General features: G+C 42.5%; 1 protein-coding gene across 1 annotated transcript in view; it reads left to right on the forward strand.

Annotated features, from left to right (window-relative positions):
- The first annotated feature begins 5,131 nt into the window (after positions 1–5,131).
- LOC307195948 (immunoglobulin kappa light chain-like) overlaps positions 5,132–25,659 on the forward strand; it is a 58,900-nt gene continuing 38,372 nt past the window's right edge. Inside the window, exons 1-2 of the mRNA XM_079940596.1 lie at positions 5,132–5,487; positions 5,612–5,913. Of these exons, the coding sequence (XP_079796722.1) occupies positions 5,439–5,487; positions 5,612–5,913 (351 nt within the window). The 5' untranslated portion in view covers positions 5,132–5,438. The remainder of the gene's footprint in view (positions 5,488–5,611; positions 5,914–25,659) is intronic.

Here is a 25,659-nt window from a genome sequence, read left to right on the forward strand (position 1 = left end):
ACACAAACATCCCTCTCCGAGTGCCCCAGCTGCCCACATATGTTGACTGTCTGGGGAGCAGGCAGGCAGATTCTCTGAGTCAGTGTAAGAGGAAGATGTTAGAGAATCAGGGGAGTAGTTTGAAGCTGAGGCCTCTGGACCATGAAAGCCTCCTCTACTCCTCAGACATCACAAGTTAAGGCCCCATCAGCTGCAGAGCCTTGCCTGACAGAACCAGCAGGAGAATGGAAGGGTCTAAGTGCCCTCTGAGCAAACAGACCTGAGGAAGGAGAGGTGAGTGAAAGCGCATCCTACTTCTCCCTCCCTCAGGTACAGGTAGGTGTCAAATAAATGTAGTCAGTGTAACAGGTGGACAACTGAGGCAGATTTATAGCAACATAATGGGTTTAGCAGTTTTTGATATATTTTTTAAGATAACATGTCATAATATTCAAGAATATTTTTCCCCACTTTCCCCACTTTCTGATTCTCCCTTTTACTACATATCTTCCTACCTGTTTACCATGTTCTAGACAGCAGTCCCCAGGGGGAGTTAGCTGAGAACATCAGTAAGACTTTGGGGTTATGAGTGTCTAAATAGTCAATTGTAAGTCCATAGTCCCTACAATATCCTAATGCTAAACATATCTGATTTGTCTCAATTACCTTTCACAGAAAGAAAATGTGAGATATGAAAATTCCAAAAGTAGGGATTAAAAAATAAATAAACTGTAGGGCACAGAATTTACCCTGTAGAACACTGGAAGAATACAGAATGATATGAGGGGATTTTTTCCCACAAAAGTTAAGAATTTTAAAGTGTGGGAAGACTGCAGGAATGGAAACACGAAGAGAATCTAGTTGACACACACACAGTTGCTCTTTGGCTTCTATGTGGTGGGATTAAAAATGGTGGTGAGGGCTTCCCTGGTGGCGCAGTGGTTGAGAGTCCGCCTGCCGATGCAGGGGACACGGGTTCGTGCCCCAGTCCGGGAAGATCCCACGTGTCGCGGAGCGGCTGGGCCCGTGAGCCATGGCCGCTGAGCCTGCGCATCCGGAGCCTGTGCTCCGCAACGGGAGAGGCCACAACAGTGAGAGGCCCACGTACCGCAAAAAAAGAAAAAAGAAAATTACCAGATTATAATGGGAAACTCAATCACGAAGCTACTTCACTTCCAAGGCCATGTCTAGCAAGCATCCCTGACATTCTGAGAGCTGATTTTTTAACATTGTATAGTTGTTGTTTTTAATTTCCTGAGGGTGGCATCGTCTTGCCCTAGAACCCTAGAAATCTATGATGTGAGCTCTATTACAGTTTATAGAGTGTACACACAATATCCTTATCTATCACAGATGTATCATGCAACAACATATGTACTGGATCGTATGGCCCAAGTGACACAGCCACCTATATATCATGACCTGAACCTGATGCACAGACCTCTCCTCCCTGCGCCAACTCAGACCTGGCAGCTTTCTGTGTGAGCCACAAATGGGTGGTGTCTTGTACCCAAGTGTGGAATGTATTGTGTCAACATTCCACCGAGCCCACAAACACTCTGCCTCACCATCAGTGTAGGAGGACAAGGTTCAATTTCTTGTTCTTTACCCTGGATAACATGTGCCAGTCTGAGATGCTTCAGGCATGTGGACCCCTGCCATATCCACTGATTGGCAGCCCATGAATTTTGGTAGGATTTACATCGTATTGTCTGGAGCACGTATATTTTTACCAGTCATTTACAGTCCTGGCAATTTCTTGCCCGTCGAATCTAATGAACGTGACGCCATCAATCCAGTCCTGCATTATACGACACACTGTGGAATGTCCAGACAATCAAAGTTTCTTCAGCTTTCACTGTGACAGAGAACAAGAGAATTAACACTGTCCTGGGGGAGAACTGAGGATGTGAACTGCTTTTACTCTAGATAAACACAAACTATACCAGAAGACTGTATTCGTTTGTGTGTTTTTATTCTCCTGCTCAGCTCTGCATGTGATCAAGCATGGACAAACCTTTTCAAAATAATGAGTATAAAGTCTCAGCTTTGAGATGAATAAGGTCCAGTGATCTGCTGTACAGCTCAGTGCCTAAAGTGACAGGACCATATAATGAACTGAATTGTTAGGAGGGGAGATTTCAGTATTATCATTAAAAATGAATAAATAAAATAAAATGGGGCTTCCCTGGTGGCACGGTGGTTGAGAGTCCGCCTGCCGATGCAGGGGACACGGGTTCGTGCCCCGGTCCGGGAAGATCTCACATGCCTCGGAGCGGCTGGGCCCGTGAGCCATGGCCGCTGAGCCTGCGCGTCCGGAGCCTGTGCTCCGCAACAGGAGAGGCCACAACAGTGAGAGGTCCACGTACCGCAAAAATAAATAAATAAATAAAATAAAATAAAATAAAATATAAAATCCTAACAACAACAAAATACCCAACGGGATGTGATGAAAATTTTGAAGGAGAACGACATGTCTAAAACTTTGATTGTGGTAAAGATTTCATGAGTGTATGCATCTATCCAAACTCACCAAATTGTCTATGCTAAACATGTGCAGTTTATTGTATATAAATAAAGGTTGTAGAAAAAATCTTAACGTGTCTCAACTCTAGATCACCAGCAGAGGGAGACATAATTCACTCAGAGACAGGACAAGGGCAGGTGCTCCCCTCACAAGCACTCCTGACTATTTAATCCAACATGAAATACCCATAATCTGCATGTATCCTTCCTCTTACCTCTGCCTCTCAGAAGAAGGTGAGAAATCATGATAGATAGATAGATAGACACATAAATATAGATATAGATAAGAGTCAGCCATAGTTAACATTTATAACTTTATATTTTCCACTACCCATGTTCCCACTGCCATGTACAACACCACCTTCGGTGTATAGTAACTCAAATCTTTTACTCATTAATGGATTAACCAATTGGACATTTATGTATTGTGTTACTGTAATCTTCTATTAACTATTAAATTTTACTTCTGTACCTGAAAATACTAAGGGGCACTCCAAGAAATGTGCTCAGTTCAAAAGATGCATTTGAAAACTCTGCTTTAAATCTACTTCTCACCAACCTTCCAGTCATGGTGAATCCAATCTTCTGACCATTTGGCCAAACTGTTAATCACTGCTCTTGAATTAGTAAAGATCTCTGACACAGGTTGTCTCTGTGCAAGGCAAAGTGGATTCGAGCACATAACTCCAAGTCCTGCCCACTGAGATATTTTCTTCCTGCACGGTCTTACCCCACTATTCTTAAAGTGGGCTTCAATGCTATAAAAATCTACTTTGAAAAGATGAAAGCATATATGACATAAATTTGATCTGAATTATTTTCTTCTTCAATCAGTTTGCTAAAGGGAATCCACAGAAGCCTGTAGGTACAGCATGAGAGAAAAGGGGGAAGTCTGCAAGTGTTGGTGCCAAGAGAGTTTGAACAACCTACACGGGTAAATCCTGTGTGCCTGGGGGACAGAATCAAGCCCTGGCCTTAATATCCCACTTCTACCTGATGATAGATGCTCATTTGCATGCATATGTTTATAGACTAGTGGGTCAGTTACCACTCAATGCAGAAAGAGCAACTCAGGTCACAGGACTCCTTTTGGGCCTATAGACAGCATGTAGTCTCTACAAGGAATTAATAGCAAATCAGAACCCATATCAAAAAAAGGGAATTGGGGGCTTCCCTGGTGGCGCAGTGGTTGAGAGTCCGCCTGCCGATGCAGGGGACGCGGGTTCGTGCCCCGGTCCGGGAAGATCCCACGTGCCGCGGAGCGGCTGGGCCCGTGAGCTGTGGCCGCTGGGCCTGCGCGTCCGGAGCCTGTGCTCCGCAATGGGAGAGGCCACAACAGTGAGAGGCAAAAAAAAAAAAAAAAAAAAAGGGAATCGGTATCTTCAGAAGGGATTATGGCATTATTCCAATACTCTGGAGATCTGAACTGTGCTTCTCCCGCTGAGCTTTCTGTAGCCTCCATACACTGTCCCTATCTAACCCCAGGCACTTTAGCTTCACTGGTCCACTAGGTCATAAAGTCCACTGCAGGTTGTACTTAGTGCAGAGTCTTCTTCTCTTCTGGGACTCGCTCAGAAATGGCAACCTTACAAGTTATTAAGCAATCAGTCAGACCACTGACTCCAAAATATACATGTAACTTTCAGAACCCAAAGAAGAGTAACTAGTGTTGACTCTATTTTTTTGTTATGAGGGCTGTGTTTTCATTTCGAAGATAATTTCTTGATATTCCCCCAGCCATTCAGATGCTAGAAACTTATTTGCAACTACAGCCAGGACCCCAGAGGGAGCAGTGGGTAAGTTGTGTGCTTTTTCTCGGCCTTCTGAAAATTCAACCACTGAATTCATGGTTTTCACCTGATCTTGATTTTTAATTACTGAAGCCCTGGCTGTGATTCTTTTTAATGTGGAAAATTGTAGACAATATTTTCTCAAATATTTTTTTGTACTCCTGTCCCTACTTCTTCCTCTCAGGACTTTAATTGTACACACAATAGATTGCTTGAAGTTGGCTTGCAGCTCACTAATGCTTTGCTCATTTTATTGTATTTTTTCTCCTTGTGCTCGATTGTGGATACTTTATATTGAGAAAGTCAATCTTTTCTTCAGCAATATCTAATCTTGTTGGCTGAAACTGAGTCTAGTGGATTTTGTTTTTAATCTTTATTAGGAAAGACCTGAATGGCATCGAGAACACAGATAATTTTGCCCTCTATTGGAACAAAGCCTTTTGGAACATGCAACCTGATGTCTCTCAAATGATGAGACTTTGTGCTCTGCCTGGTGGAAACAACTAATCTTGGCTCTGTGTGAGCTCTGCAGGTATTTTTCCTCTAATAAGTTCAGAGAAATTTTTGTACAACATCGGTAGGTTCTGCACAGTCTGCACATGTCTGGATCTGGTGCATTGTTAAATATGGATGGGAAACGTTGTGGTTACCCTATGCTCTATCTCTCTAATAATAATTTATCACTCCAAGAGCATCAGGGAATCAGGTCAACAAAGAAGACATTCTAGCTTCAATGATATCCCCGGGTACCAAATGCAGAGATCGTGTAAAAATTCTTGCAGCTTCTTGAAGTATGTCATCCACGAGAGAACCCATATTAGATGGAAAGGTAGCAAAAAAAAATCATGTTATGAACATTGAAAAGAACAAAAGAGCAGTAGAGTAATTCAAGTCTCTGGCCTCCAGGGAGAAAAGCAATGTCTGCAGTTAAATCTGAGCTGCTCTGATCAGACTTGGGCATCTGGGAGACACGGCCCCTGTGCGATGTTATTGAGATTGGCCAGCCCTGCAGCTGTGCCCAACTCTGCCCCATCCCTTACTGATTTGCATGTTACTGGAGAACAACCCACTGCCCTGGAGACTTATTAATGCTCTGATCATATCTTGTGCAGAAATCAGTCCCAGTCAGGACACAGAGTGAACATGAGGGTCCCCACTCAGCTCCTCAGCCTCCTGCTGCTCTGGCTCCCAGGTAAGGACGGAGAGCTCTAGGAATTTACTCTGCCTGTGTGGTCATTACTGCCTGGTCTTACAGGGTAGTCCTCTTATAACTTAGTAATAACATGGATATTTGTTTTTTGTGTTTCCCATCTCAGGTGCCAGGTGTGACGTCCAGATGACCCAGTCTCCATCCTCTGTGTCTGCATCTCTAAGAGAAAGAGTCACCATCTCTTGCCGGGCCAGTCAAAGCATTAGCAAATATTTAGCCTGGTATCAGCAGAAACCAGGGGAAGCTCCTAAGCTCCTGATCTATTCTGCATCCAGTTTGGAAACTGGGGTCCCATCCCGGTTCAGTGGCAGTGGATCTGGGACAGATTTCACCCTCACCATCAACAGCCTAGAGGCTCAAGATGCTGCAACTTATTACTGTCAACAGTATGATGAAACACCTCCCACAGTGTTACAGACCAGAACATAAACCACTAGGGGATGCAGATGTGTGAGGCTTGACTGCCCCAGCTGCTCTTGCCACCTCCATCCACTGAGAACATATCTGAGATGCACCCACTTTTTGAATGTGGCTAGAAGTTTTGGTAGAAGTGGCAGGAACAGCACTCTAACTCTCCTGCCCCTCTTCAGTGCCAGTGGCACAGACATGATGATGCCTCTTCTGATTTATATAGGACAGATGATTACACCTGAGGACTTTGGTTGGAGTTCTTTCAGCAAAAGAAAACCAAGTTTACATCTTGCAAGCAAGGATTTTTTTTGAATACATGGAATGTGAGTCTAAACTCTACCCTTTTAAAGGCTGGGGAGTGTGATACTAAGTGAAGCACTATTAGAAATAAGTGATGCCCTGGTGTTCCCACAGAAGCTTGAACATATCTGCCACTGGAGATACAGGCTGTAACCAAACCATGTGGCCTGTCTGTGATGCCCAGGGGTCGGTGTGCTGATGTTGCAAGCTGCCTGCAGCACCTCAGACGATTCTCAAGATCTTGCCTGTGGCCATGCATGGAGCTGGAGGAATCAGGCTCCCTGACTTCAGACTATACAACAAAGCTACAGTCATCAAGACAGTATGATGCTGGCACAAAAACAGAAATATAGATCAATGGAACAGGATAGAAAGCCCAGAGGGAAACCCATGCACCTATGGGCAACTAATCTATGACAATGGAGGCAAGAATATACAATGGAGAAATGACAGTCTTTTCAATAAGTGGTGCTGCAAAAACTGGACAGCTACAGGTAAAAGAATGAAATTAGAACACTCCCTAACACCATACACAAAAGTAAAGTCAAAATCGGTGAAAGACCTAAATGTAAGACTGAACACTATAAAACTCTTAGAGAAAGACATAGGAAGAACACTATTGGACATAAATCACAGCAAGACCTTTTTTGACCCACCTACTAGAGCAATGGAAATAAAAACAAAAGTAAACAAATGGGACCTAATGAAACTTAAAAGCTTCTGGACAGCAAAGAAAACCATAAACAAGACGAAAAGACAACCCTCAGAATGGGAGAAAATATTTGCAAATGAATCAATAGACAAAGGATTAATCTCCAAAATATATAAGCAGCTCATGCATCTCAATATTAAAGAAACAACCCAATCCAGAAATGGGGAGAAGACCTAAATAGACATTTCTCCAAAGAAGAGATATAGATGGCCAAGAAGCACATGAAAAGCTGCTCAACATCACTAATTATTAGAGAAATGCAAATCAGAACTATCATGAGGTATCACCTCACACCAGTTAGTGTGGGCATCATCAGAAAATCTATAAACAACAAATGCTGGAGAGGGTGTGGAGAAAAGGGAACCCTCTTGCCCTGTTGGTGGGAATGTAAACTGATACAGCCACTATGGAGAACAGTATGGAGGTTCTTTAAAAAACTAAAAATAGAACTACCATATGATCCAGCAATCCCACTACTGGGTATATACCCAGAGAAAACCATAATTCAAAATGACACATGCACCCCAGTGTTCATTGCAGCACTGTTTACAATAGCCAGGTCATGGAAGAAACCTAGATGCCCATCGACAGAAGAATGGATAAAGAAGTTTTGGTACATATGTACAATGGAATATTACTCAGCCATAAAAAGGAACAAAATTGAGTCATTTGTTGAGACATGGATGTATCTAGAGACTGTCATACAGAGTGAAGTAAGTCAGAAAGAGAAAAACAAATATCATATATTAACGGATGTATGTGGAACCTAGAAAAATGGTACAGGTAAACTGGTTTGCAGGGCAGAAGTTGAGACACAGGTGTAGAGAACAAACGTATGGACACCAAGGGGGGAAAATGTGGTGGGGTGGGGATGGTGGTGTGCTGAGTTGGGCGATTGGGATTGACATGTATACACTGATGTGTATAAAATTGATGACTAATAAGAACCTGCAGAATAAACAAACAAACAAACAAACAAAAAACAACTAATACGAAACTTTCTTTGGGTTATTTGTATGGAAATATGTTAATATAATGTAAATATATAAATGTAAATATAATTTTTAGGGGAACAGAATTCATTCAGTAAGAGTGCATAAAAACAGTTCTTAATTTAATACTTGTTAAAAGAATTGTATAAAACTAGCTTTAATATTTATAATACCTTCTCCATTTCGCTTCATATTTGTTTGTTTGTTTTTTTCAGATGTTTATCTTTTGACTTCTTTCACTGCATGGTTAATTAAAGGGCTGGAGTCTTCAGGACAGCAGCCTGCTACCTAGGGGAAACCCCTATCTGTCTTGGTACCTTCAGAAGCCAGAAATAAGACCCAGAATCTATTTGCTAGCATCATAAAAGAGACCAGGTCAAAGATAGCAAAAACTTAAAGAAATAGAATAAAATAAAAAGGTAAATAATATTTTGACTAGTGAGATATGGAACATAATGTACTTCTGCATGTCCTTCTACACCACGATTTTTCTCAGAAAATGATATTATCACCATAAAGTTCTGAGTTTAAAGGTGAACATAATTTTTGCTCAGTTATCTTTTCAGCATTGTTTCAAAATCTTATTCTTGAGTATTTCCCAGAGAATATGCACACCAAACATTCTTGTGGAATCTTACTAGTTAATTGTCTAGTTAATTTGTTAATTTGTCTTCATGGTCAATTAAGTCTGGCTTGGATTGCAATTACCCAAACTTGAATAGGACAACAAAGTCTACTCTTTCAACTTCTCCAAATTCTATTTTCAGGACAAAAGCAATTTGACGTTGGCACTATTTTTCTGGAGCCGTTCAATTCACCATGACCTGCACCGGGCTGACATGTGAGAACAGTCACATTGTTTTCCTATTTAATGAAAGCTGGCGTAACAGACTGACCCTCTGAGCAGTGGTAGCCTGGAACCATGTTCCCTATGGACCATTCTTAAATAAAGGCCCAGGAAGGTGTCAATGATAGACACAGGCTACCCTGAGACATTAAAATAAAGGATCCATCATTGCTCTTCGCACAAACTGCGTCTTCTTTTGAACTGTAGACTCATGGCTGTGGCTTCCAACACACAGGCAGTGGGAGCTTAGGTTCTCACACAGAGCTGACAAAAATCAGGAAATCCTGCAGGACCTGGTTCTCCTTGATGGGAAAGAGGCAACAGGGGAAGAGTCTTTCTAAGCACCACTCAGAAAAATATATTATAAAATAATTCTTTTTTCATATTGTTCCATCATCCCAAGTGAAGTTTTTCATCAAAAAAATCCTTTGATTAGTCTGCCCTATATATTTATATTATATATGGCATATATATATTTTATATATATATGAAGAGAGACACAGATAGAGATATAGATAGAATTATGATAGAATATGCACCAGACTGAAAAAACTGGTTTTCAGGTATTTCATTTTACTGTCTTAGGCATAAAATTCTTATACCTTTTCTTTTTTTTTTTTTTTTTTGCGCTACCCAGGCCTCTCACTGCCGTGGCCTCTCCCGTTGCGCAGCACAGGCTCCGGACGCGCAGGCTCGGCGGCCACGGCTCACGGGCCCAGCCGCTCTGCGGCATGTGGGACCTTCCCGGACCGGGGCACGAACCCACGTCCCCTGCATCGGCAGGCGGGCTCTCAACCACTGCGCCACCAGGGAAGCCCTACCTTTCCTTATTGTCTTAAACTGAACTGTCAACTCTCTGAACAACAGACATATTTTTTCCCTGTCAGGCTTAAGTGCTCTTTGAAATTTCATTCACTAGGTGCCAGAAAAGACCAGTTCTAACACCTGTTTCTAACATTCTTAAACAGGTAACCTGGGAACTGCACTTACCTGACAGCTCTTGAAACAGCTTAACTCTATGCAGTTATTTGGAGAAAGTTCTGATGGTCAGTACTAGTGGGGAAGGAGCTGTTCTCTTATCTAGATCAGCCTGGAAGAATCAGAGCAAAATGACTGTTCCCCTCCCGGATATTGACCCTGGACCCACATGTCTTCACTTCAGGGTCTCGTATGCTTTCTTAGAGCCGCAGGCCACGTACACTGGGTTCTTGCAATCAATCCGGACTTTCACAGTGGGATTCATCCTCCCACTATTCCAAGCAGTAAGGACTTTTGCTATTGGTTTTCATCTAAACACAGAAGACCTTTATTTCACTTTGCCCAAAGTTGAGCCCCTCCCTCCCTCCCCCTGGCTCTTTCCACACAGCTGCCCCCCTCCCCCACCAGGGGATTTGCATGTTGTTCCCGAGGGAGGACCTTCCCCTGCAAGTGTGAGATAAAAGCTCAGCTCCAGTCTTGCTCTGACTTATCAGGACTCATCAATTCCAGCTTCTGAAAATGGGGTTCCCTGCTCAGCTCCTTGGGCTGCTAATGCTTTGCATCCCAGGTAAGGATGGAGGGGAGATGAGACTGAGGATGAGTTTGGAGGCAACACTGCTCACCATGTGTGGTCTGTCTGCATGTTAGATGTGTATGAGTTGTCCTGCAGACTGGCATGGGATGTTTAGATCTGTGAGAGTGAGGAAGTTTCCAGAAGAAACAATTACCTGGTCTTTGTTCAGGACTGTGACAAGGGAAGTAGGGATGGTGTAGGTAATGGTTAGAGGCCTCTTTGCACTTCACAGATGTCAGGTTCATTACTGTGACTGTACAATTTTGTTGTACAGATGACAAGCACAGATAATGAGAGTAAAACAAAGTCGCATTTTAGATAAAATAAATAAGAATTGGAAATGATAAAAATGGCTGCTAATATTTTCATGGAACTTGGTACTTTTTGTCATGATTTTAGGATCCAGTGGGGACATTGTGATGACCCAGACTCCACTCTCCCTGACTGTCATCCCTGGAGAGACTGCCTCCATCTCCTGCAAGTCTAGTCAGAGCCTCGTACATAGTAATGGAAACACCTATCTGAATTGGTTGCAACAGAAACCAGGCCAGTCTCCACAACGACTGATCTATAAGGTTTCTAACCGTGACTCTGGGGTCTCAGACAGATTCAGTGGCAGTGGGTCAGGGACAGATTTCACACTCAAAATCAGCAGGGTGGAGGCTGGGGACGCTGGAGTTTATTACTGTCATCAAGGTACACAAAATCCTCCCACAGTGGTACAGCCCTGAACACAAACCTCCCCGCCTCGGGCTGCTCAGCTGCCCCAAGTGCACCTTCTCTGGGGAACTCACATTAGGTTCTCTGCGTCTGTGTAAGAGGAATATGTTGGAGATCTCAGGGGGATAGCTTGCAGCTGAGGGCTCTGGACCACGAGTGTCTCGGCTACATCTCAGGCACCACATGTTAAGGTATCAGCTGCACGGCCTGGTCCTGGCAGAAGCAGCAGGGGAAGGTAGGGGGTCCTGTGTCCTGTAGCAACCAGTTACGTGAAAGGGAGGCTGAGGGAAACGTCAACCTCATCCTCTCTGCCTTGTCTACGTTTGTCAATTAAACGCATCCAGTCCAATAATCAGACAAATGACACTAATACATGGCAACAAAAGTTTAACACGCTTGCAAATGCATAGTCTGGGGTATATTTTCCTCAGGATAATTTCTGGTAATATTGGTAAATTGGTATTTTCCCTCTTTTTCAACTTCCTACTTCTTTATACTTAGATGACCTCCTTTAACGTGTTCCAGAAAGTATTCTACACAAGCTGTCCTCAGGGAGACTATGAATGAGAATAATCGGTAAAAATGTTTAATCTTTGAATATTTAAATAGGCTCTTTGAAATTCACAGAAAATAAAAGATCTCAATGCCAAAAGATTTTTTTTTTTTTGCCTCTTTTTTCTGAGTGAAAAGGCTTGCAATTTCAAATGTGGGCTTTGACTATAAACAGCAAAAAATGAATAACAGAGGACATAAAGTTTACTGCATGTGCAACAGGAAAAACCTAGATATGACATGTCTCTTTTTACTCCCAAATTGAAAACAATATTGAGAATATTTCACCGAAATAGTATTTTAGATATGACAAATTTGGTAGTATATTGTCATAAGAAAAGTTTTCAACAATAAATAAGTTCACTGTTTTCACATGACACAGTTATTAACTGAAAATAAACATGAAAAAATGTATTTTAGTTGGAAATGTACATAAAATGTATGCATTGCGTAGATTTCATTTACAGTAGTGCCCTAAATGAAATCTGACCGCATAAGGGGTCCTGCCGCTTAAGTGTCAGAACACAGTGTGATAGAATTACAAGGATGAATGGATGAACAAAACAACATGATCTTAATTCTCGTTAAGAAAATGAAGTATTTTAGAGTTGATTGTCTATTCTAAGAAAATGGACTCCACGGCAAGTGTAGTGAAAATCCCAATGTGTCAATTGCATTAGGTTTCAAGGTGTATGGGAAAATATATATAGAAGTAAGCAGACAGGAGCCTCCAAATTGAGGAATTTAAGACTCAATAAATTATTTGAAAATACTAGTTCATCACTGAGTTGAAAGAGATTGTGGAATGCACTGGGAGAAAAAGGAAGCGAAAGTAGGAAGAGTAGGACTTAAACTTTTCCACAGTCATCTGATCCCTCATGAGATTGATAACACCCAGAGTTTCCAGGCTCAGAGAGGAGATAAAACCAAAACCAGCGCCAAGGCGGTGAGATAAGTAAAGGAGTCCTACAGAACACAAATACCCCAAATGGCTAGATTCTCAAAATGAAATGATCTCAAAAACTGAAAGGGGAATTTGGGGGCAATGATCGTCTGGATTTTTCCTGTGGTCTCCAGTGTCCCTCAGTTCAGATGTGCAGACATATTTCTCTCAGTCTCACAATATGTGGCCGAAAACTATCACTTCCTGAGTAGCAGAGCTAATTACCTGGGCAAAATAGTAAATATCTGGATTGCCTATCAGTCTATGGACATATATTACCACATACTGATACAGCTTTAGAATATCCTACAGAATCTTCAGGTAGACATATACTTCTAGGAATAAGAAACTCTGTTACAGCAAGGCCCCAAATTGCATGACAGGAAGCAGGCATTTCCCAAATTGGTCATTGTGTGTAATGATGAAAGAGCTTGCTATAAATTTCACCCTTGGCTCAAACCTATTTATTCTTGCTATCATGGTCACTTTTTCAAAATATACAGAATATCTTAATGGAGAGTTTCCTAAGTCTACAAGATGTCACACCTACGCAGCCTCCTTTGTGTAACACTGCGTTTGGTAGGATTAATGGATGCTGTGATCAGATAGATGTCTATTGTTATATGACTTTTTTCACAAAGTAAGTTCCTTGATCCAGTGGCTTCTCCTGTGGGCAAACCACAGGCTCTGTGAATCCGTAGATAGTAACAGCAACTGAGGTTCTGTGGGTAGGGAAGGCTAATCTCTATCCAGATTGCAACTAATCCCAGGAGCAATGCATCTCACGGAGGAAGTGATTTGGGGTACAAAATACCACCATGTGGGTGCTGGTATTGATGCCTAATGCTGGGAACACTGATATCCAAAGATGACAGTATGAGATCTACACTGCTCGAGGTGGTGGACGTGGTGGACATGGGCTCATGCTGTTGGGCATCTGCACAGCCTCCACCCATGTCACCTGGGCTGCTCTATTCATGGACATGCAGAGGAAATACTGTAGTAGTTGTGACAAAGTCTGAGGCTACTTAATCTGCTCAGGTATGTAAGAATCTTCTGGTGCTTGGTTGTTCGAAGTCTTGTCTGTGGTAGATGTTCTGCCGATAATTTTTTTTTGCGGTACGCGGGCCTCTCACGGTTGCGGCCTCTCCCGCTGCGGAGCACAGGCTCCGGACGCGCAGGCTCAGCGGCCATGGCTCACGGGCCCAGCCGCTCCGCGGCATGTGGGATCTTCCTGGACCGGGGCACGAACCCGTGTCCCCTGCATCGGCAGGCGGACCCTCAACCACTGCGCCACCAGGGAAACCCCTCTGCAGACTTTTGACATAAAACAAAGTTACAATTACATCATGCCCACGTCCTTAGGTTTATCTACATTCCTTTCCCCCAGACTCCTAATCTCTGATCTGCCAATCTTCTCTTTGATTAACCAGCTACTTTGAAATCGCTGTAAACCCTTATCTCGGGCCAGTTCTCTATGCAGACTAAGATGATAACCAGGGGCACTGCTCATGTACCTGCTAGCTTAACATTTTATTTCAGACCCTGCCATTGATTGGGCTGTAGTGTGGGAACTGTACATCTTTGCTCAGACCAACACATGATACCGGCATAGCCATGGACAAAGCCTGGAGGGTTTTTTTTTCCCCTATGGAATTAGCTGGTTTACCACTCCCATGAAGCCAAAATATAAGCCGATGCAGGGGTGTTAGGGCAAGATTGGAAAGTGATATGGGGACCTGGGATACTTGTCCATGGAAATGAAGTGTGCCTGCTGAATTTGCTCAGGCCCAATCCTAAATGAACCATCTCCTTTCTAAGACTGACTGCGGTTGCGACCCACCCACCCTGATAATTTGATGAGTGTGAAATTACCAGGTTACAGTAGGAAGCTCAATCACACAGCTTCTTAATGTCCCATAGACACATCTACCAGAGGTCTGTGACATCCTGTGAGCTGATTTTTGAATAGTGTATAATATTTTTATTTTTTAAGGATGTCATGATCTTGCATTACAAGTCTACAAATCTAAGATGTGGGTTTATAATAGAGCTTTTCAGAGTGTGCTCACGATATCCTCATCTAATCCAAATGTAACCTGCACCAGGTGATGTGTTAGATCATTTGGTCCAAGCGATGGAGCTGCTCATATTGCTACCTGAACCTGATGCAGAGTCCTCTCCTGCTGTGGGCCTCCTGCGATCTGGAAACCTTCTAAATATACCTGATCAATGGGATGTGGTAGCCCCCCTACCTCCTAAGAATGTAATGTGCTCTCTCAACATTTCATGACGCCTACAAACCTCTGTGCTTCACTTTCTGTGGCAGGAGACGCAAGGTGCGATGACTTGCTATCTATCTTGAAGAGCATATGCCATCCTGCCTCAGACCTCTGGACCCGAGCCATATTCACTGATAGGGAAGGTCATGAATTTTTTAAGTATTTGCATTCCATCCTCTGACCTTGTATATTTACAAGTCACCAAGAGTTCTTGCAATTTCTTGATCATCGGGTTTACTTAAAATGTTTTGATCAGCAGGTAGTTTATAGTGCAACACGCCGCGGAACGTCCAGATGATCAACGTTTCTTTGGTCTACATTGTAACAGAGAGCAAGACGGTTAACACTGTCCTTGGACAAGACTGAGGATATGAGCTGGTGTTCATTCTAGATGCAAGCAAACTATATCAGAGGACCACCTTAGATTGTGTGTCTTCACTCTGCTGTTCTGTCATGTAAATGATCAAGTATGGACAAAATTCTATTAAAATAATGGGTATAAAGTTTTACTTATGCAAGATGACTGAGTTCTAGAGATGTGATCTAAAACACAGTGCCTATAGTCAAAATTTGTTAAGAGGGTAGACCACATGTTAAATATTCTTACCGAATGTACACATACACACAAACACACACCCACAGTTAACAGCAGCAACAACAAATAAAATGGATGCAAGGAATCTTTTGAAGAATATTTAATATATTACATTTTTCCCTTTAGGTTGTTCTTTGCTTAACCATTTGTAACATTTTGTAGATTGTTGATATTGGAAAACTTGAAGAAATTAAACAGGTTATCTTATATCCAGCAGTGACCAAAGTGCAGTAAGAATGAATCTTAAGTCAACCTGTGTCTTAATGACCTCTAACAGAGAGATGCACTGTATCAATCACTGAGGAGTAGATCACCTATTCCAACGACCTCCTTTTACACATAAAGACAGAGAAACCAAGAGACCTGCACTTCTTGGAGATAAAAAAATTCACTATTATTTCTTCTTATTGTAAGATGAATCCTGAGGCCCCTTTCATGTCTGTGAGTGCCCTGAGAAATCATTGAATGTGATGTGTTTAGTCTCAATGATATTTGTGATCATGTGACTTTAAAAAAATTAAGTTGCCAGTGGAGACTTGTGCTCACCTAATTTGTAACATCCAGTAAAAGCTTCAAGAGAGAAAGTCACCATCAGCTGCAAAGTATCAACATATTAGTACCCACTTGAGCAGATACCAATGAAAATATGACAAGTCCCCAGTCTTCTCAAACCATACGTCCATCCGTCCCCTGGTATCCTTCTTTGGTGTCATTACAGTGAGTCTGAGACAAATTTCACCTCTGCGATCATTAGCCTAAAGGCTCAAAATGCACCGTATTATTACTACCAACAACATAAGAATTTGTATCTCAAAATGTGACAGCCCTGAACAAAAAGAGTCCACTGATTCAGTTATTTCTTCTTATCCAGGTTACCAATGTCTAATTGGGGAGATCTGGTGGAAAGCTCAGGGAAAGGGACTTAGAAATGTTGTTTATTCCCATCTCAGATGACAGTGGCTGGAACCATACATCCTTCTGTTTTTGCAAGATGTTATATATTTCCAGGTCAGATTAGGACAACTACTAGAAGCTATTTGGTGTGTACAATTAAGCATACTCATTACAAATATGTTTATGGGACATTCCAGGATAACATGACAGCTAGTTTGGAACAGTCACAATGAACATGACCCTCTGTATACAACATGATCATCTATAGGATAAAAGGCAACTAAACATGAGTTGATGCACTATATAAAAGGGTGAGAATTTTATAATTTTATTTCAAGAGATCTTGATATACTTGTTTCTCATAAAAACAATTATGGATTTAAGATATAGATTTGAATTTTGCAGCAAACTGTAGCAAAAGGCAAGTTAAAAGGATAAGTCAGGGCTTCCCTGGTGGCGCAGTGGTTGAGAGTCCGCCTGCCAATGCAGGGGACACGGGTTCGTGCCCCGGTCCGGGCGAAGTGGCTGGGCCCGTGAGCCATGGCTGCTGAGCCTGCGCATCTGGAGCCTGTGCTCCGCAACAGGAGAGGCCACAACAGTGAGAGACCCGCGTACCACAAAAAAAATAAAAAAAGGATAAGTCAAATGGAAGAATAATGTTTGAGGAGCGTATCATTTTCTGTTCTTCATCCTTTGCCCCATTGGCAATTCTTCTGCCATAGTTCATCCCCCAATATTGTTAAATGCCATATCTGCTCAGTGAGGGTTTTATTTTTTCCCCTGAATCTGAAAATCTAACAGACAGTGAGGTAGATTCCTCAAATCAAATTATCTATATTGATGTTGACACTAAAAAGTACAGTTTTGCTTATTTAATACTTGAAATAAAGACAAAAATCTTATTTTAAGACTGGGTGTTAGTTTTAGTTGGTACTTATTTCTATACCCTCATTCTCAGGAGCTAAATCCCCATTGGGAAATGAAGTTCTGTCTCATCTATGTCTGTGCATAAAATGACTGAGCTTTCTGAAGCTATGGCTTTGGAGACAACATCTACCAGTGTCCTCTACCAGAGTCTGCATTCCCCTGCCTGGGGTGGTGAAATATTATTGTGGCCCTTAACTCTATTCTTCAGATATATCAATTCCTTATTTTCTTCACTGTTGAGTCTTAGGAAACACAGAGACGGTATGAAAGCTAGCTGTGTCTTTGTCATATTCTGCGAGTTAGATTCTCTTCTTTTTTTTTTAACATCTTTACTGGAGTATAATTTCTTTACAATGGTGTGTTAGTTTTTGCTTTATAACAAAGTGAATCAGTTATACATATATATATGTCCCCATATCTCTTCACTCTTGCATCTCCCTCCCTCCTACCCTCCCACTCTGCCTATCCCACCCCTCTAGGTGGTCACAAAGCACCGAGCTGATCTCCCTGTGCTATGCGGCTGCTTCCCACTAGCTATCTATTTTAATCCCGACTTGCCCCTAGGTTCTTCTGACCATTTTTTTTCTTTCTTTTTTTTTTTAGATTCCATATATACGTGTTAGCATACAGTATTTGTTTTTCTCTTTCTGACTTACTTCACTCTCTATGACAGTCTCTAGGTCCATCCATCTCACTAAAAATAACTCAGTTTCGTTCCCTTTTATGGCTCAGTAATATTCCACTGTATATATGTGCCACATCTTTTTCCATTCATCTGTTGATGGACACTTAGGTTGTTTCCATGTCCTGGCTATTGTAAATAGAGCTGCAATGAACATTTTGGTACATGACTCTTTTTGAATTATGGTTTTCTCAGGGTATATGCCCAGTAGTGGGATTGCTGGGTCATATGGTAGTTCTATTTGTAGTTTTTTAAGGAACCTCCATACTGTTCTCCATAGTGGCTGTACCAATTCACATTCCCACCAGCAGTGCAAATATCTAGGAATAAACCTACCTAAGGAGACAAAAGACCTGTATGCAGAAAATTATAAGACACTGATGAAAGAAATTAAAGATGATACAAATAGATGGAGAGATATACCATGTTCTTGGATTGGAAGCATCAACATTGTGAAAATGACTCTACTACACAAAGCAATCTACAGATTCAATGCAATCCCTATAAAACTACCAATGGCATTTTTCACACAGCTAGAACAAAAAGTTTCACAATTTCTACGGAAACACAAAAGACCCCAAATAGACAAAGCAATCTTGAGAACGAAAAACGGAGCTGGAGGAATCAGGCCCCCTGACTTCAGACTATACTACAAAGCTACAGTAATCAAGACAGTATGGTACTGGCACAAAAACAGAAATATAGATCAATGGAACAGGATAGAAAGCCCAGAGATAAACCCACGCACATATGGTCACCTTATCTTTGATAAAGGAGGCAGGAATGTACAGTGGAGAAAGGAGAGCCTCTTCAATAAGTGGTGCTGGGAAAACTGGACAGGTACATGTAAAAGTATGAGATTAGATCACTCCCTAACACCATATACAAAAATAAGCTTAAAATGGATTAAAGACCTAAATGTAAGGCCAGAAACTATCAAACTCTTAGAGGAAGACATAGGCAGAACACTCTATGACATAGATCACAACAAGATCCTTTCTGACCCACCTCCTAGAGAAATGGAAATAAAAACAAAAATAAACAAATGGGACCTAATGAAACGTCAAAGCTTTTGCACAGCAAAGGAAACCATAAACAAGACGAAAAGACAACCCTCAGAATGGAAGAAAATATTTGCAAATGAAGCAACTGACAAAGGATTAATCTCCAAAATTTACAAGCAGCTCATGCAGCTAAATATCAAAAAAAACAAACAACCCAATCCAAAAATGAGCAGAAGACCTAAATAGACATTTCTCTAAAGAAGATATACAGATTGCCAACAAACACATGAAAGATTGCTCAACATCATTAATCATTAGAGAAATGCAAATCAAAACTACAACGAGATATCATCTCACACCGGTCAGAATGGCCACCATCAAAAAATCTACAAACAATAAATGCTGGAGAGGGTGTGGAGAAAAGGGAACCCTCTTGCACTGTTGGTGGGAATGTAAATTGATACAGCCACTATGGAGAACAGTATGGAGGTTCCTTAAAAAACTAAAAATAGAAATACCATGTGACCCAGTAATCCCACTACTGGGCATATACCCTGAGAAAACCATAATTCAAAAAGAGTCATGTACCACAATGTTCATTGCAGCACTATTTACAACAGCCAGGACATGGAAGCAACCTAAGTGTCCATCAACAGATGAATCGATAAAGAAGACATGGCACATAAATACAATGGAATATTACTCCGCCATAAAAAAAAAACACAAAATTGAGTTATTTGTAGCGAGGTGGATGGACCTAGAGTGTGTCATATAGGGTGAAGTAAGTCAGAAAGAGAAAGGCAAATACCGTATGCTAATACATATATGTGGAACCTAAAAAAATATATATATTGGTTCTGAAGAACCTAGGGGCAGGACAGGAATAAAGACGCAGACATAGAGAACAGACCTGAGGACACAGGAGGGGAAGGGTAAGCTGGGACAAAGTGAGAGAGTGGCATTGACATATATACACTACCAAATGTAAAACAGAGAGCTAGTGGGAAGCAGCCACTTAGCACAGGGAGATCAGCTCGGTGCTTTGTGACCACCTAGAGGGGTGGGATAGGGAGGGTGGGAGGGAGATGCAAGAAGGAGGAGATATAGGGATATAGGTATATGTATAGCTGATTCACTTTGTTATACAGCAGAAAGTAACACACCATCTTAAAGCAATTATACTCCAATAAAGATGTTTTTTTAAAAAAACTCACAATCAATATTCTTTGAGACTCTGCATTGAAAATTTTATGAACTGCTGTATCGCAAACTGCCGTTAGATGGCAGACATATGCTGAATAAACACAAGACATAATCCTGTTCTCAGAAATACTGAGAAGGTAAGTGACACTGTACCATTTTCAACAGGACCCCCTAAGGCTTGAATAGCTTCTGGCGTGGTGGGGACACCTGGGGAGGAGCTGTCTTCTGCTGAGTGGTGGAGAAACCCTCCTAAATGCTCTGTGCTCTGTGGCTGGAAGCCCTGCCTTGTCCCTCCCCTCTGTGATGGCTGTGTCCCCAGTGCCCATCTCTACCCGCCTCAGGAAGCACCTCGGGAAAATGGGGACGCCAGCTTTTCTCCTCTTCCTCTTGCTGTTCTGACTCTGGTGAGGAAGGAGGACTCAGGCTTCAGCCTCAGTTTCTCTGCATTGAACATGCACATGCCCTTGAAGAGGAAGTTGTTAGTCTGTTATTTTCTGATCAGAAATGCATCAAATGGAATGAGCTACCTACATGCTTCGTCTGCATATTGGGGATGTCAATGTTTGCTCTCCCACTGCGACGCCACTGGGGACACTGTGTGGACACCGTCTCCAGCCTTCCTCCCTGTGTCCCAGGAGAGAGAGGCCCCATCACCTGCAGGGCCAGCCAGAGAATTCACAGCGTCATGGCCTGACATTAGCAGAAAGTAGGACCAACCGCTGAGCTCCTGCACACTGACACTTACCCCTGGTCATAAGGCAGTGGGTCTGCACAGACATCACTCTCCTCACCAGCAGGAGAACTGCCTTCAGGAGTCCCGGGACACTCCTCCTGTCATCACTCTGAGCCCAAGCCTAACCCAGCTTTCTCTCCTAGAGTTCTTAAGCTTTCTGGGGCCATCTCAGGGGAATAAGGCTGGGCCAACCCCCTCTCCTCCTGACCCTCCCTTCCCACCTCCTCTATGGGCACCTCCAGTGCATCTCACCTTCATCACTGAGTGAAGCACTTTGGTGTGTTCTGTCGACCTCCTACTCTGAATTCACTGATTTTAATTCATCTTTATGTCATACACATGCTTTCTCATCTTGAGATTTGAGGCCCTTGTTTCTCACATCCTGACCCATTGTTATCCTGTAGTTCTAATTCCACTCCATGAATCCTTGTGGAGGAGTCGTTGTTGGCAGGTTGAGGTTATTGGAAACCATAAAGTAAGATACAAATACTCAGATGCTAGCAATAAGGGACAGGGGAAGACCTGGCCCATTGAGAACAAGAGTCCTGGCAGCCATGAGAAGCAATGAACCCTGGGGCAGGGGGGACATCCCTCCTCACTCCGAGTCAGACCCAAGGCCGAGAACAGGCTTGAGTGTTCTCAAGTGGAGTGGTTTCGTTTGTGTGACTACACTTGCACCTGAGGTCACCTGTGCTGCTCTTAGGGAGGGAAGCCACCAGGGGAGGTTCTGCCTATGGGATGAGCTGTGGAAAGAAATATTTCTCCTCTTGAGTCCCTGGCAACTACATATCTCCCCCAGTGCCTACAGCTTCACAGGGTCCCCCAGACCTCCCTCGGATCACTCAGAGTCCTCAAAAATGAGCAGGTCCCTGATGACCCCTCAGGAACGTGGGTGTGGGGTCCTGGGCTTCATCACCATCAGGCTCTGTAGTGGGGAAGTGGCCATAGAGCAATGAACTCACTGTTGATTTGAAAGGTTCACGCTCATTTTTCAAAATATAAAATCATTTTTATGACCACCTAGAGGGGTGGGGATAGGGAGGGTGGGAGGGAGATGCAAGAGGGAGGAGATATGGGGATATATGTATATGTATAGCTGACTCACTTTGTTACACAGCAGAAACTAACACGCCATTGTAAAGCAATTATACTCCAATGAAGATGTTAAAAATATATATATAGAATCAATTTTATAACGCAATTTAGGTTATGGTAACTTAGCAAAACAAGGGAAAACAAGAAATGTGTCACACTTATATCAATTAGAGGATGTTGATTTATGTTACTAATGTATGTAACTTTAATTTGATTTAAAAGTCTCAGCCAAAATAAACTTTATTTCCTATAACTTAAAATGTTTATATATGCTGAGAATATAAAACATAGGAAAAAGAAATTGAAGATGATTCAAAGAAATAGAAAGATATCCCATGCTCTTGGATTGGAAGAACTGACATTGTTAAAATGGTCATACCACCCAAAGCAATCTACAGATTTAATGCAATCTCTATCAAGTTACCCATGATATTTTTCACAGGACTAGAACAAATAATCCTAAAATTTACATGGAACCACAAAACACCAAAATTACAAAGTAATCCTGAGGAAAAAGAACCTAGCTGGAGGCATAACCCTCCCAGACTTCAGACAATACTACAAAGTTACAGTAATCAAAACAGCATAGTATTGGCACAAAAACAGACCAATGGAACAGACTAGAGAGCTCAGAAAAAAACCCACACACCTACTGTCAATTAATCTTCAGCAAAGGAAGCAAGAATATTCAATGGAGAAAAGATAGTCTGTTCAGCAAGTGGTGTTGGGAAAGTTGGACAGCTCATCTAAACCAATGAAGTTAGAACACTCCCTCACAAAAATAAATTCAAAATGACTTAAAGCCCTAAATATAAGACATGGCACCATAAAACTCCTAGAAGAGATCATAAGGAAAACATTCTCTGATGTAAATTGTAGCAGTATTTTTTCAGATTAGTCTCTCAAGACAAAAGAAATAAAAGCAAAAGTAAACAAATGGGACCTAACCAAACTTACAACTTTTGCGCAGAAAGGAAACCATAAACAAAATGAAAACACTACCTACAGACTGGGAGAAAATACTTACAAACGATGTGACCAACAAGGGCTTAATTTCCAAATATACAAACAGTTCATACAACTCAATGTCAAAAAACTAACAATGCAATCAAAAAACTGGCAGAAGAACAAAATAGACACTTCTCCAAAGAAGACATACAAATGGCCAACAGGCACATGATAAGATGCTCAACATTGCTAATTATTAGAGAAATAGAAATCAAAACTACAAAGAGTTATCACCTCATACCAGTCAAACTGGCCATCATCAAAAAGTCTACAAATAGGAAGGAGCTTCAAGATGGTGGAAGAGTAAGACGTGGAGATCACCTCCCTACCCACAAATACATCACAAATACATCTACATGTAGAACAACTCCTACAGAACAGCTACTGAGTGCTGGCAGAAGACCTCAGACCTCCCAAAAGGCAAGACACTCCCCACGTACCTGCGTAGGGCAAAAGAAAAAACAGAGACAAAGAATAGGGACAGGACTGGCACCAGTGGGAGGGAGCTGTGAAGGAAGAAAGGTTTCCACACACTAGGAAGCCCCTTCGCGGGCAGAGACTGCGGGTGGCAGAGGGGGAAGCTTCGGAGCCACGGAGGAGAGCGCAGCAACAGGGGTGCGGAGGGCAAAGCAGAGAGTTTCCCGCACAGAGGATCGGTGCCGACCGGGCTTCGGTTGATGGCAGGGAGAGGACTGGCTGCCTCAACACAGCCTGGAGGGGCAAGAGCCTTGTTCTTGCCTCTTTGTTTCCTGGTGCACGAGGAGAGGGGATTACGAGCGCTGCTTAGAGGAGCTCCAGAGACGGGTGCGAGCAGTGGCTATCAGCGCAGACCCCAGAGACGGGCATGAGATGCTAAGGCTGCTACTGCCGCCACCAAGAAGCCTGTGTGCGAGCACAGGTCACTATCCACATCCCCCTTCCGTGGAGCCTGTGCAGCCTGCCACTGCCAGGGTCCCGTGATCTAGGGACAACTTCCCCGGGAGAACGCACGGCGCGCCTTAGGCTGGTGCAACGTCACGCAGGCCTCTGCCACCGCAGGCTCACCCCACATCCGTACCCCTCCCTCCTCCCGGCCTGAGTGAGCCAGAGCCCCCTAATCAGCTGCTCCTTTAACCCCATCCTGTCTGAGAGAAGAACAGACACCCTCAGGCGACCTACACGCAGAGGCGGGGCCAAATCCAAAGCTGAACCCTGGGAGCTGTGAGAACAAAGACGAAAAGGGAAATCTCTCCCAGCAGCCTCAGGAGCAGTGGATTAAACCTCCACAATCAACCTGATGTACCCTGCATCTGTGGAATACCTGAATAGACAACGAATTATCCCAAACTGAGGAGGTGGACTTTGGGAGCAACTATATATATATATTTTTTTCCCTTTTTCTCCTTTTGTGAGTGTGTATGTGTATGCTTCTGTGTGTGATTTTGTCTGTATAGCTTTGCTTTTACCATATGTCCTAGGGTTCTGTCTGTTCGGGGTTTTTTTGTTTGTTTGGTTTTATTTTGTTTTTTTTAGTACACTTTTTGGCGCTTGTTATCATCGGTGGATTTGTTTTTTGGTTGGGTTGCTCTCTTCCTTCTTTCCTTCTTTTTTTCTTCTTTCTTTTATTACTTTTTAAAATTGTTTCTAATAATTATTTTTTATTTTAATAACTTTATTTTATTTTATCTTCTTCTTTCTTTGTTTCTTTTTTTTTCTCCATTTTATTCTGAGCCGTGTGGATGACAGGCTCTTGGTGCTCCAGCCAGGCGTCAGGGCTGTGCCTCTGAGGTGGGAGAGCCAAGTTCAGGACACTGGTCCACAAGAGACCTCCCAGCTCCACATAATATCAAATGGTGAAAATCTGGCAGAGATCTTCATCTCAATGCCAAGACCCAGGTCCACTCAACGACCCGCAAGCTACAGTGCTGGACACCCTATGCCAAACAACTAGCAAGACAGGAACACAACCCCACCCATTAGCAGACAGGCTGTGTAAAATCGTAATAAGGCCACAGACACCCCAAAACACACCACCAGATGTGTACCTGCCCACCAGAAAGACAAGATCCAGCCTCATCCACCAGAACACAGGCACTAGTCCCCTCCACCAGGAAGCCTACACAACCCACTGAACCAACCTTAGCCACTGGGGGCAGACACCAAAAACAATGCGAACTAAGAACCTGCAGCCTGTGAAAAGGAGACCACAAATACTGTAAGTTAAGCAAAATGAGAAGACAGAAAAACACACAGCAGATGAAGGAGCAAGGTAAAAACCCACCAGATGTAACAAATGAAGAGGAAATAGTCAGTCTACCTGAAAAAGAATTCAGAGTAATGATAGTAAAGATGATCCAAAATCTTAGAAATAGAATGGAGAAAATACAAGAAACGTTTAACAAGGACCTAGAAGAACTAAAGAGATGAACAACACAATAAATGAAATTAAAAAGACTCTAGATGGGATCAATAGCAGAATAACTGAGGCAGAAGAACAGATAAGTGACCTGGAATATAAAATAGTGGAAACAACTACTGCAGAGCAGAATAAAGAAAAAAGAATGAAAAGAATTGAGGACAGTCTCAGAGACCTCTGGGACAACATTAAATGCACCACCACTCGAATTATAGGGGTCCCAGAAGAAGAAGAGAAAAAGAAAGGGACTGAGAAAATATTTGAAGGGATTATAGTTGAAAACTTCCCTAATATGGGAAAGGAAATA

Source organism: Stenella coeruleoalba (assembly GCF_951394435.1).
Source record: "Stenella coeruleoalba genome assembly, chromosome: 13".
Taxonomy (NCBI): domain Eukaryota; kingdom Metazoa; phylum Chordata; class Mammalia; order Artiodactyla; family Delphinidae; genus Stenella; species Stenella coeruleoalba.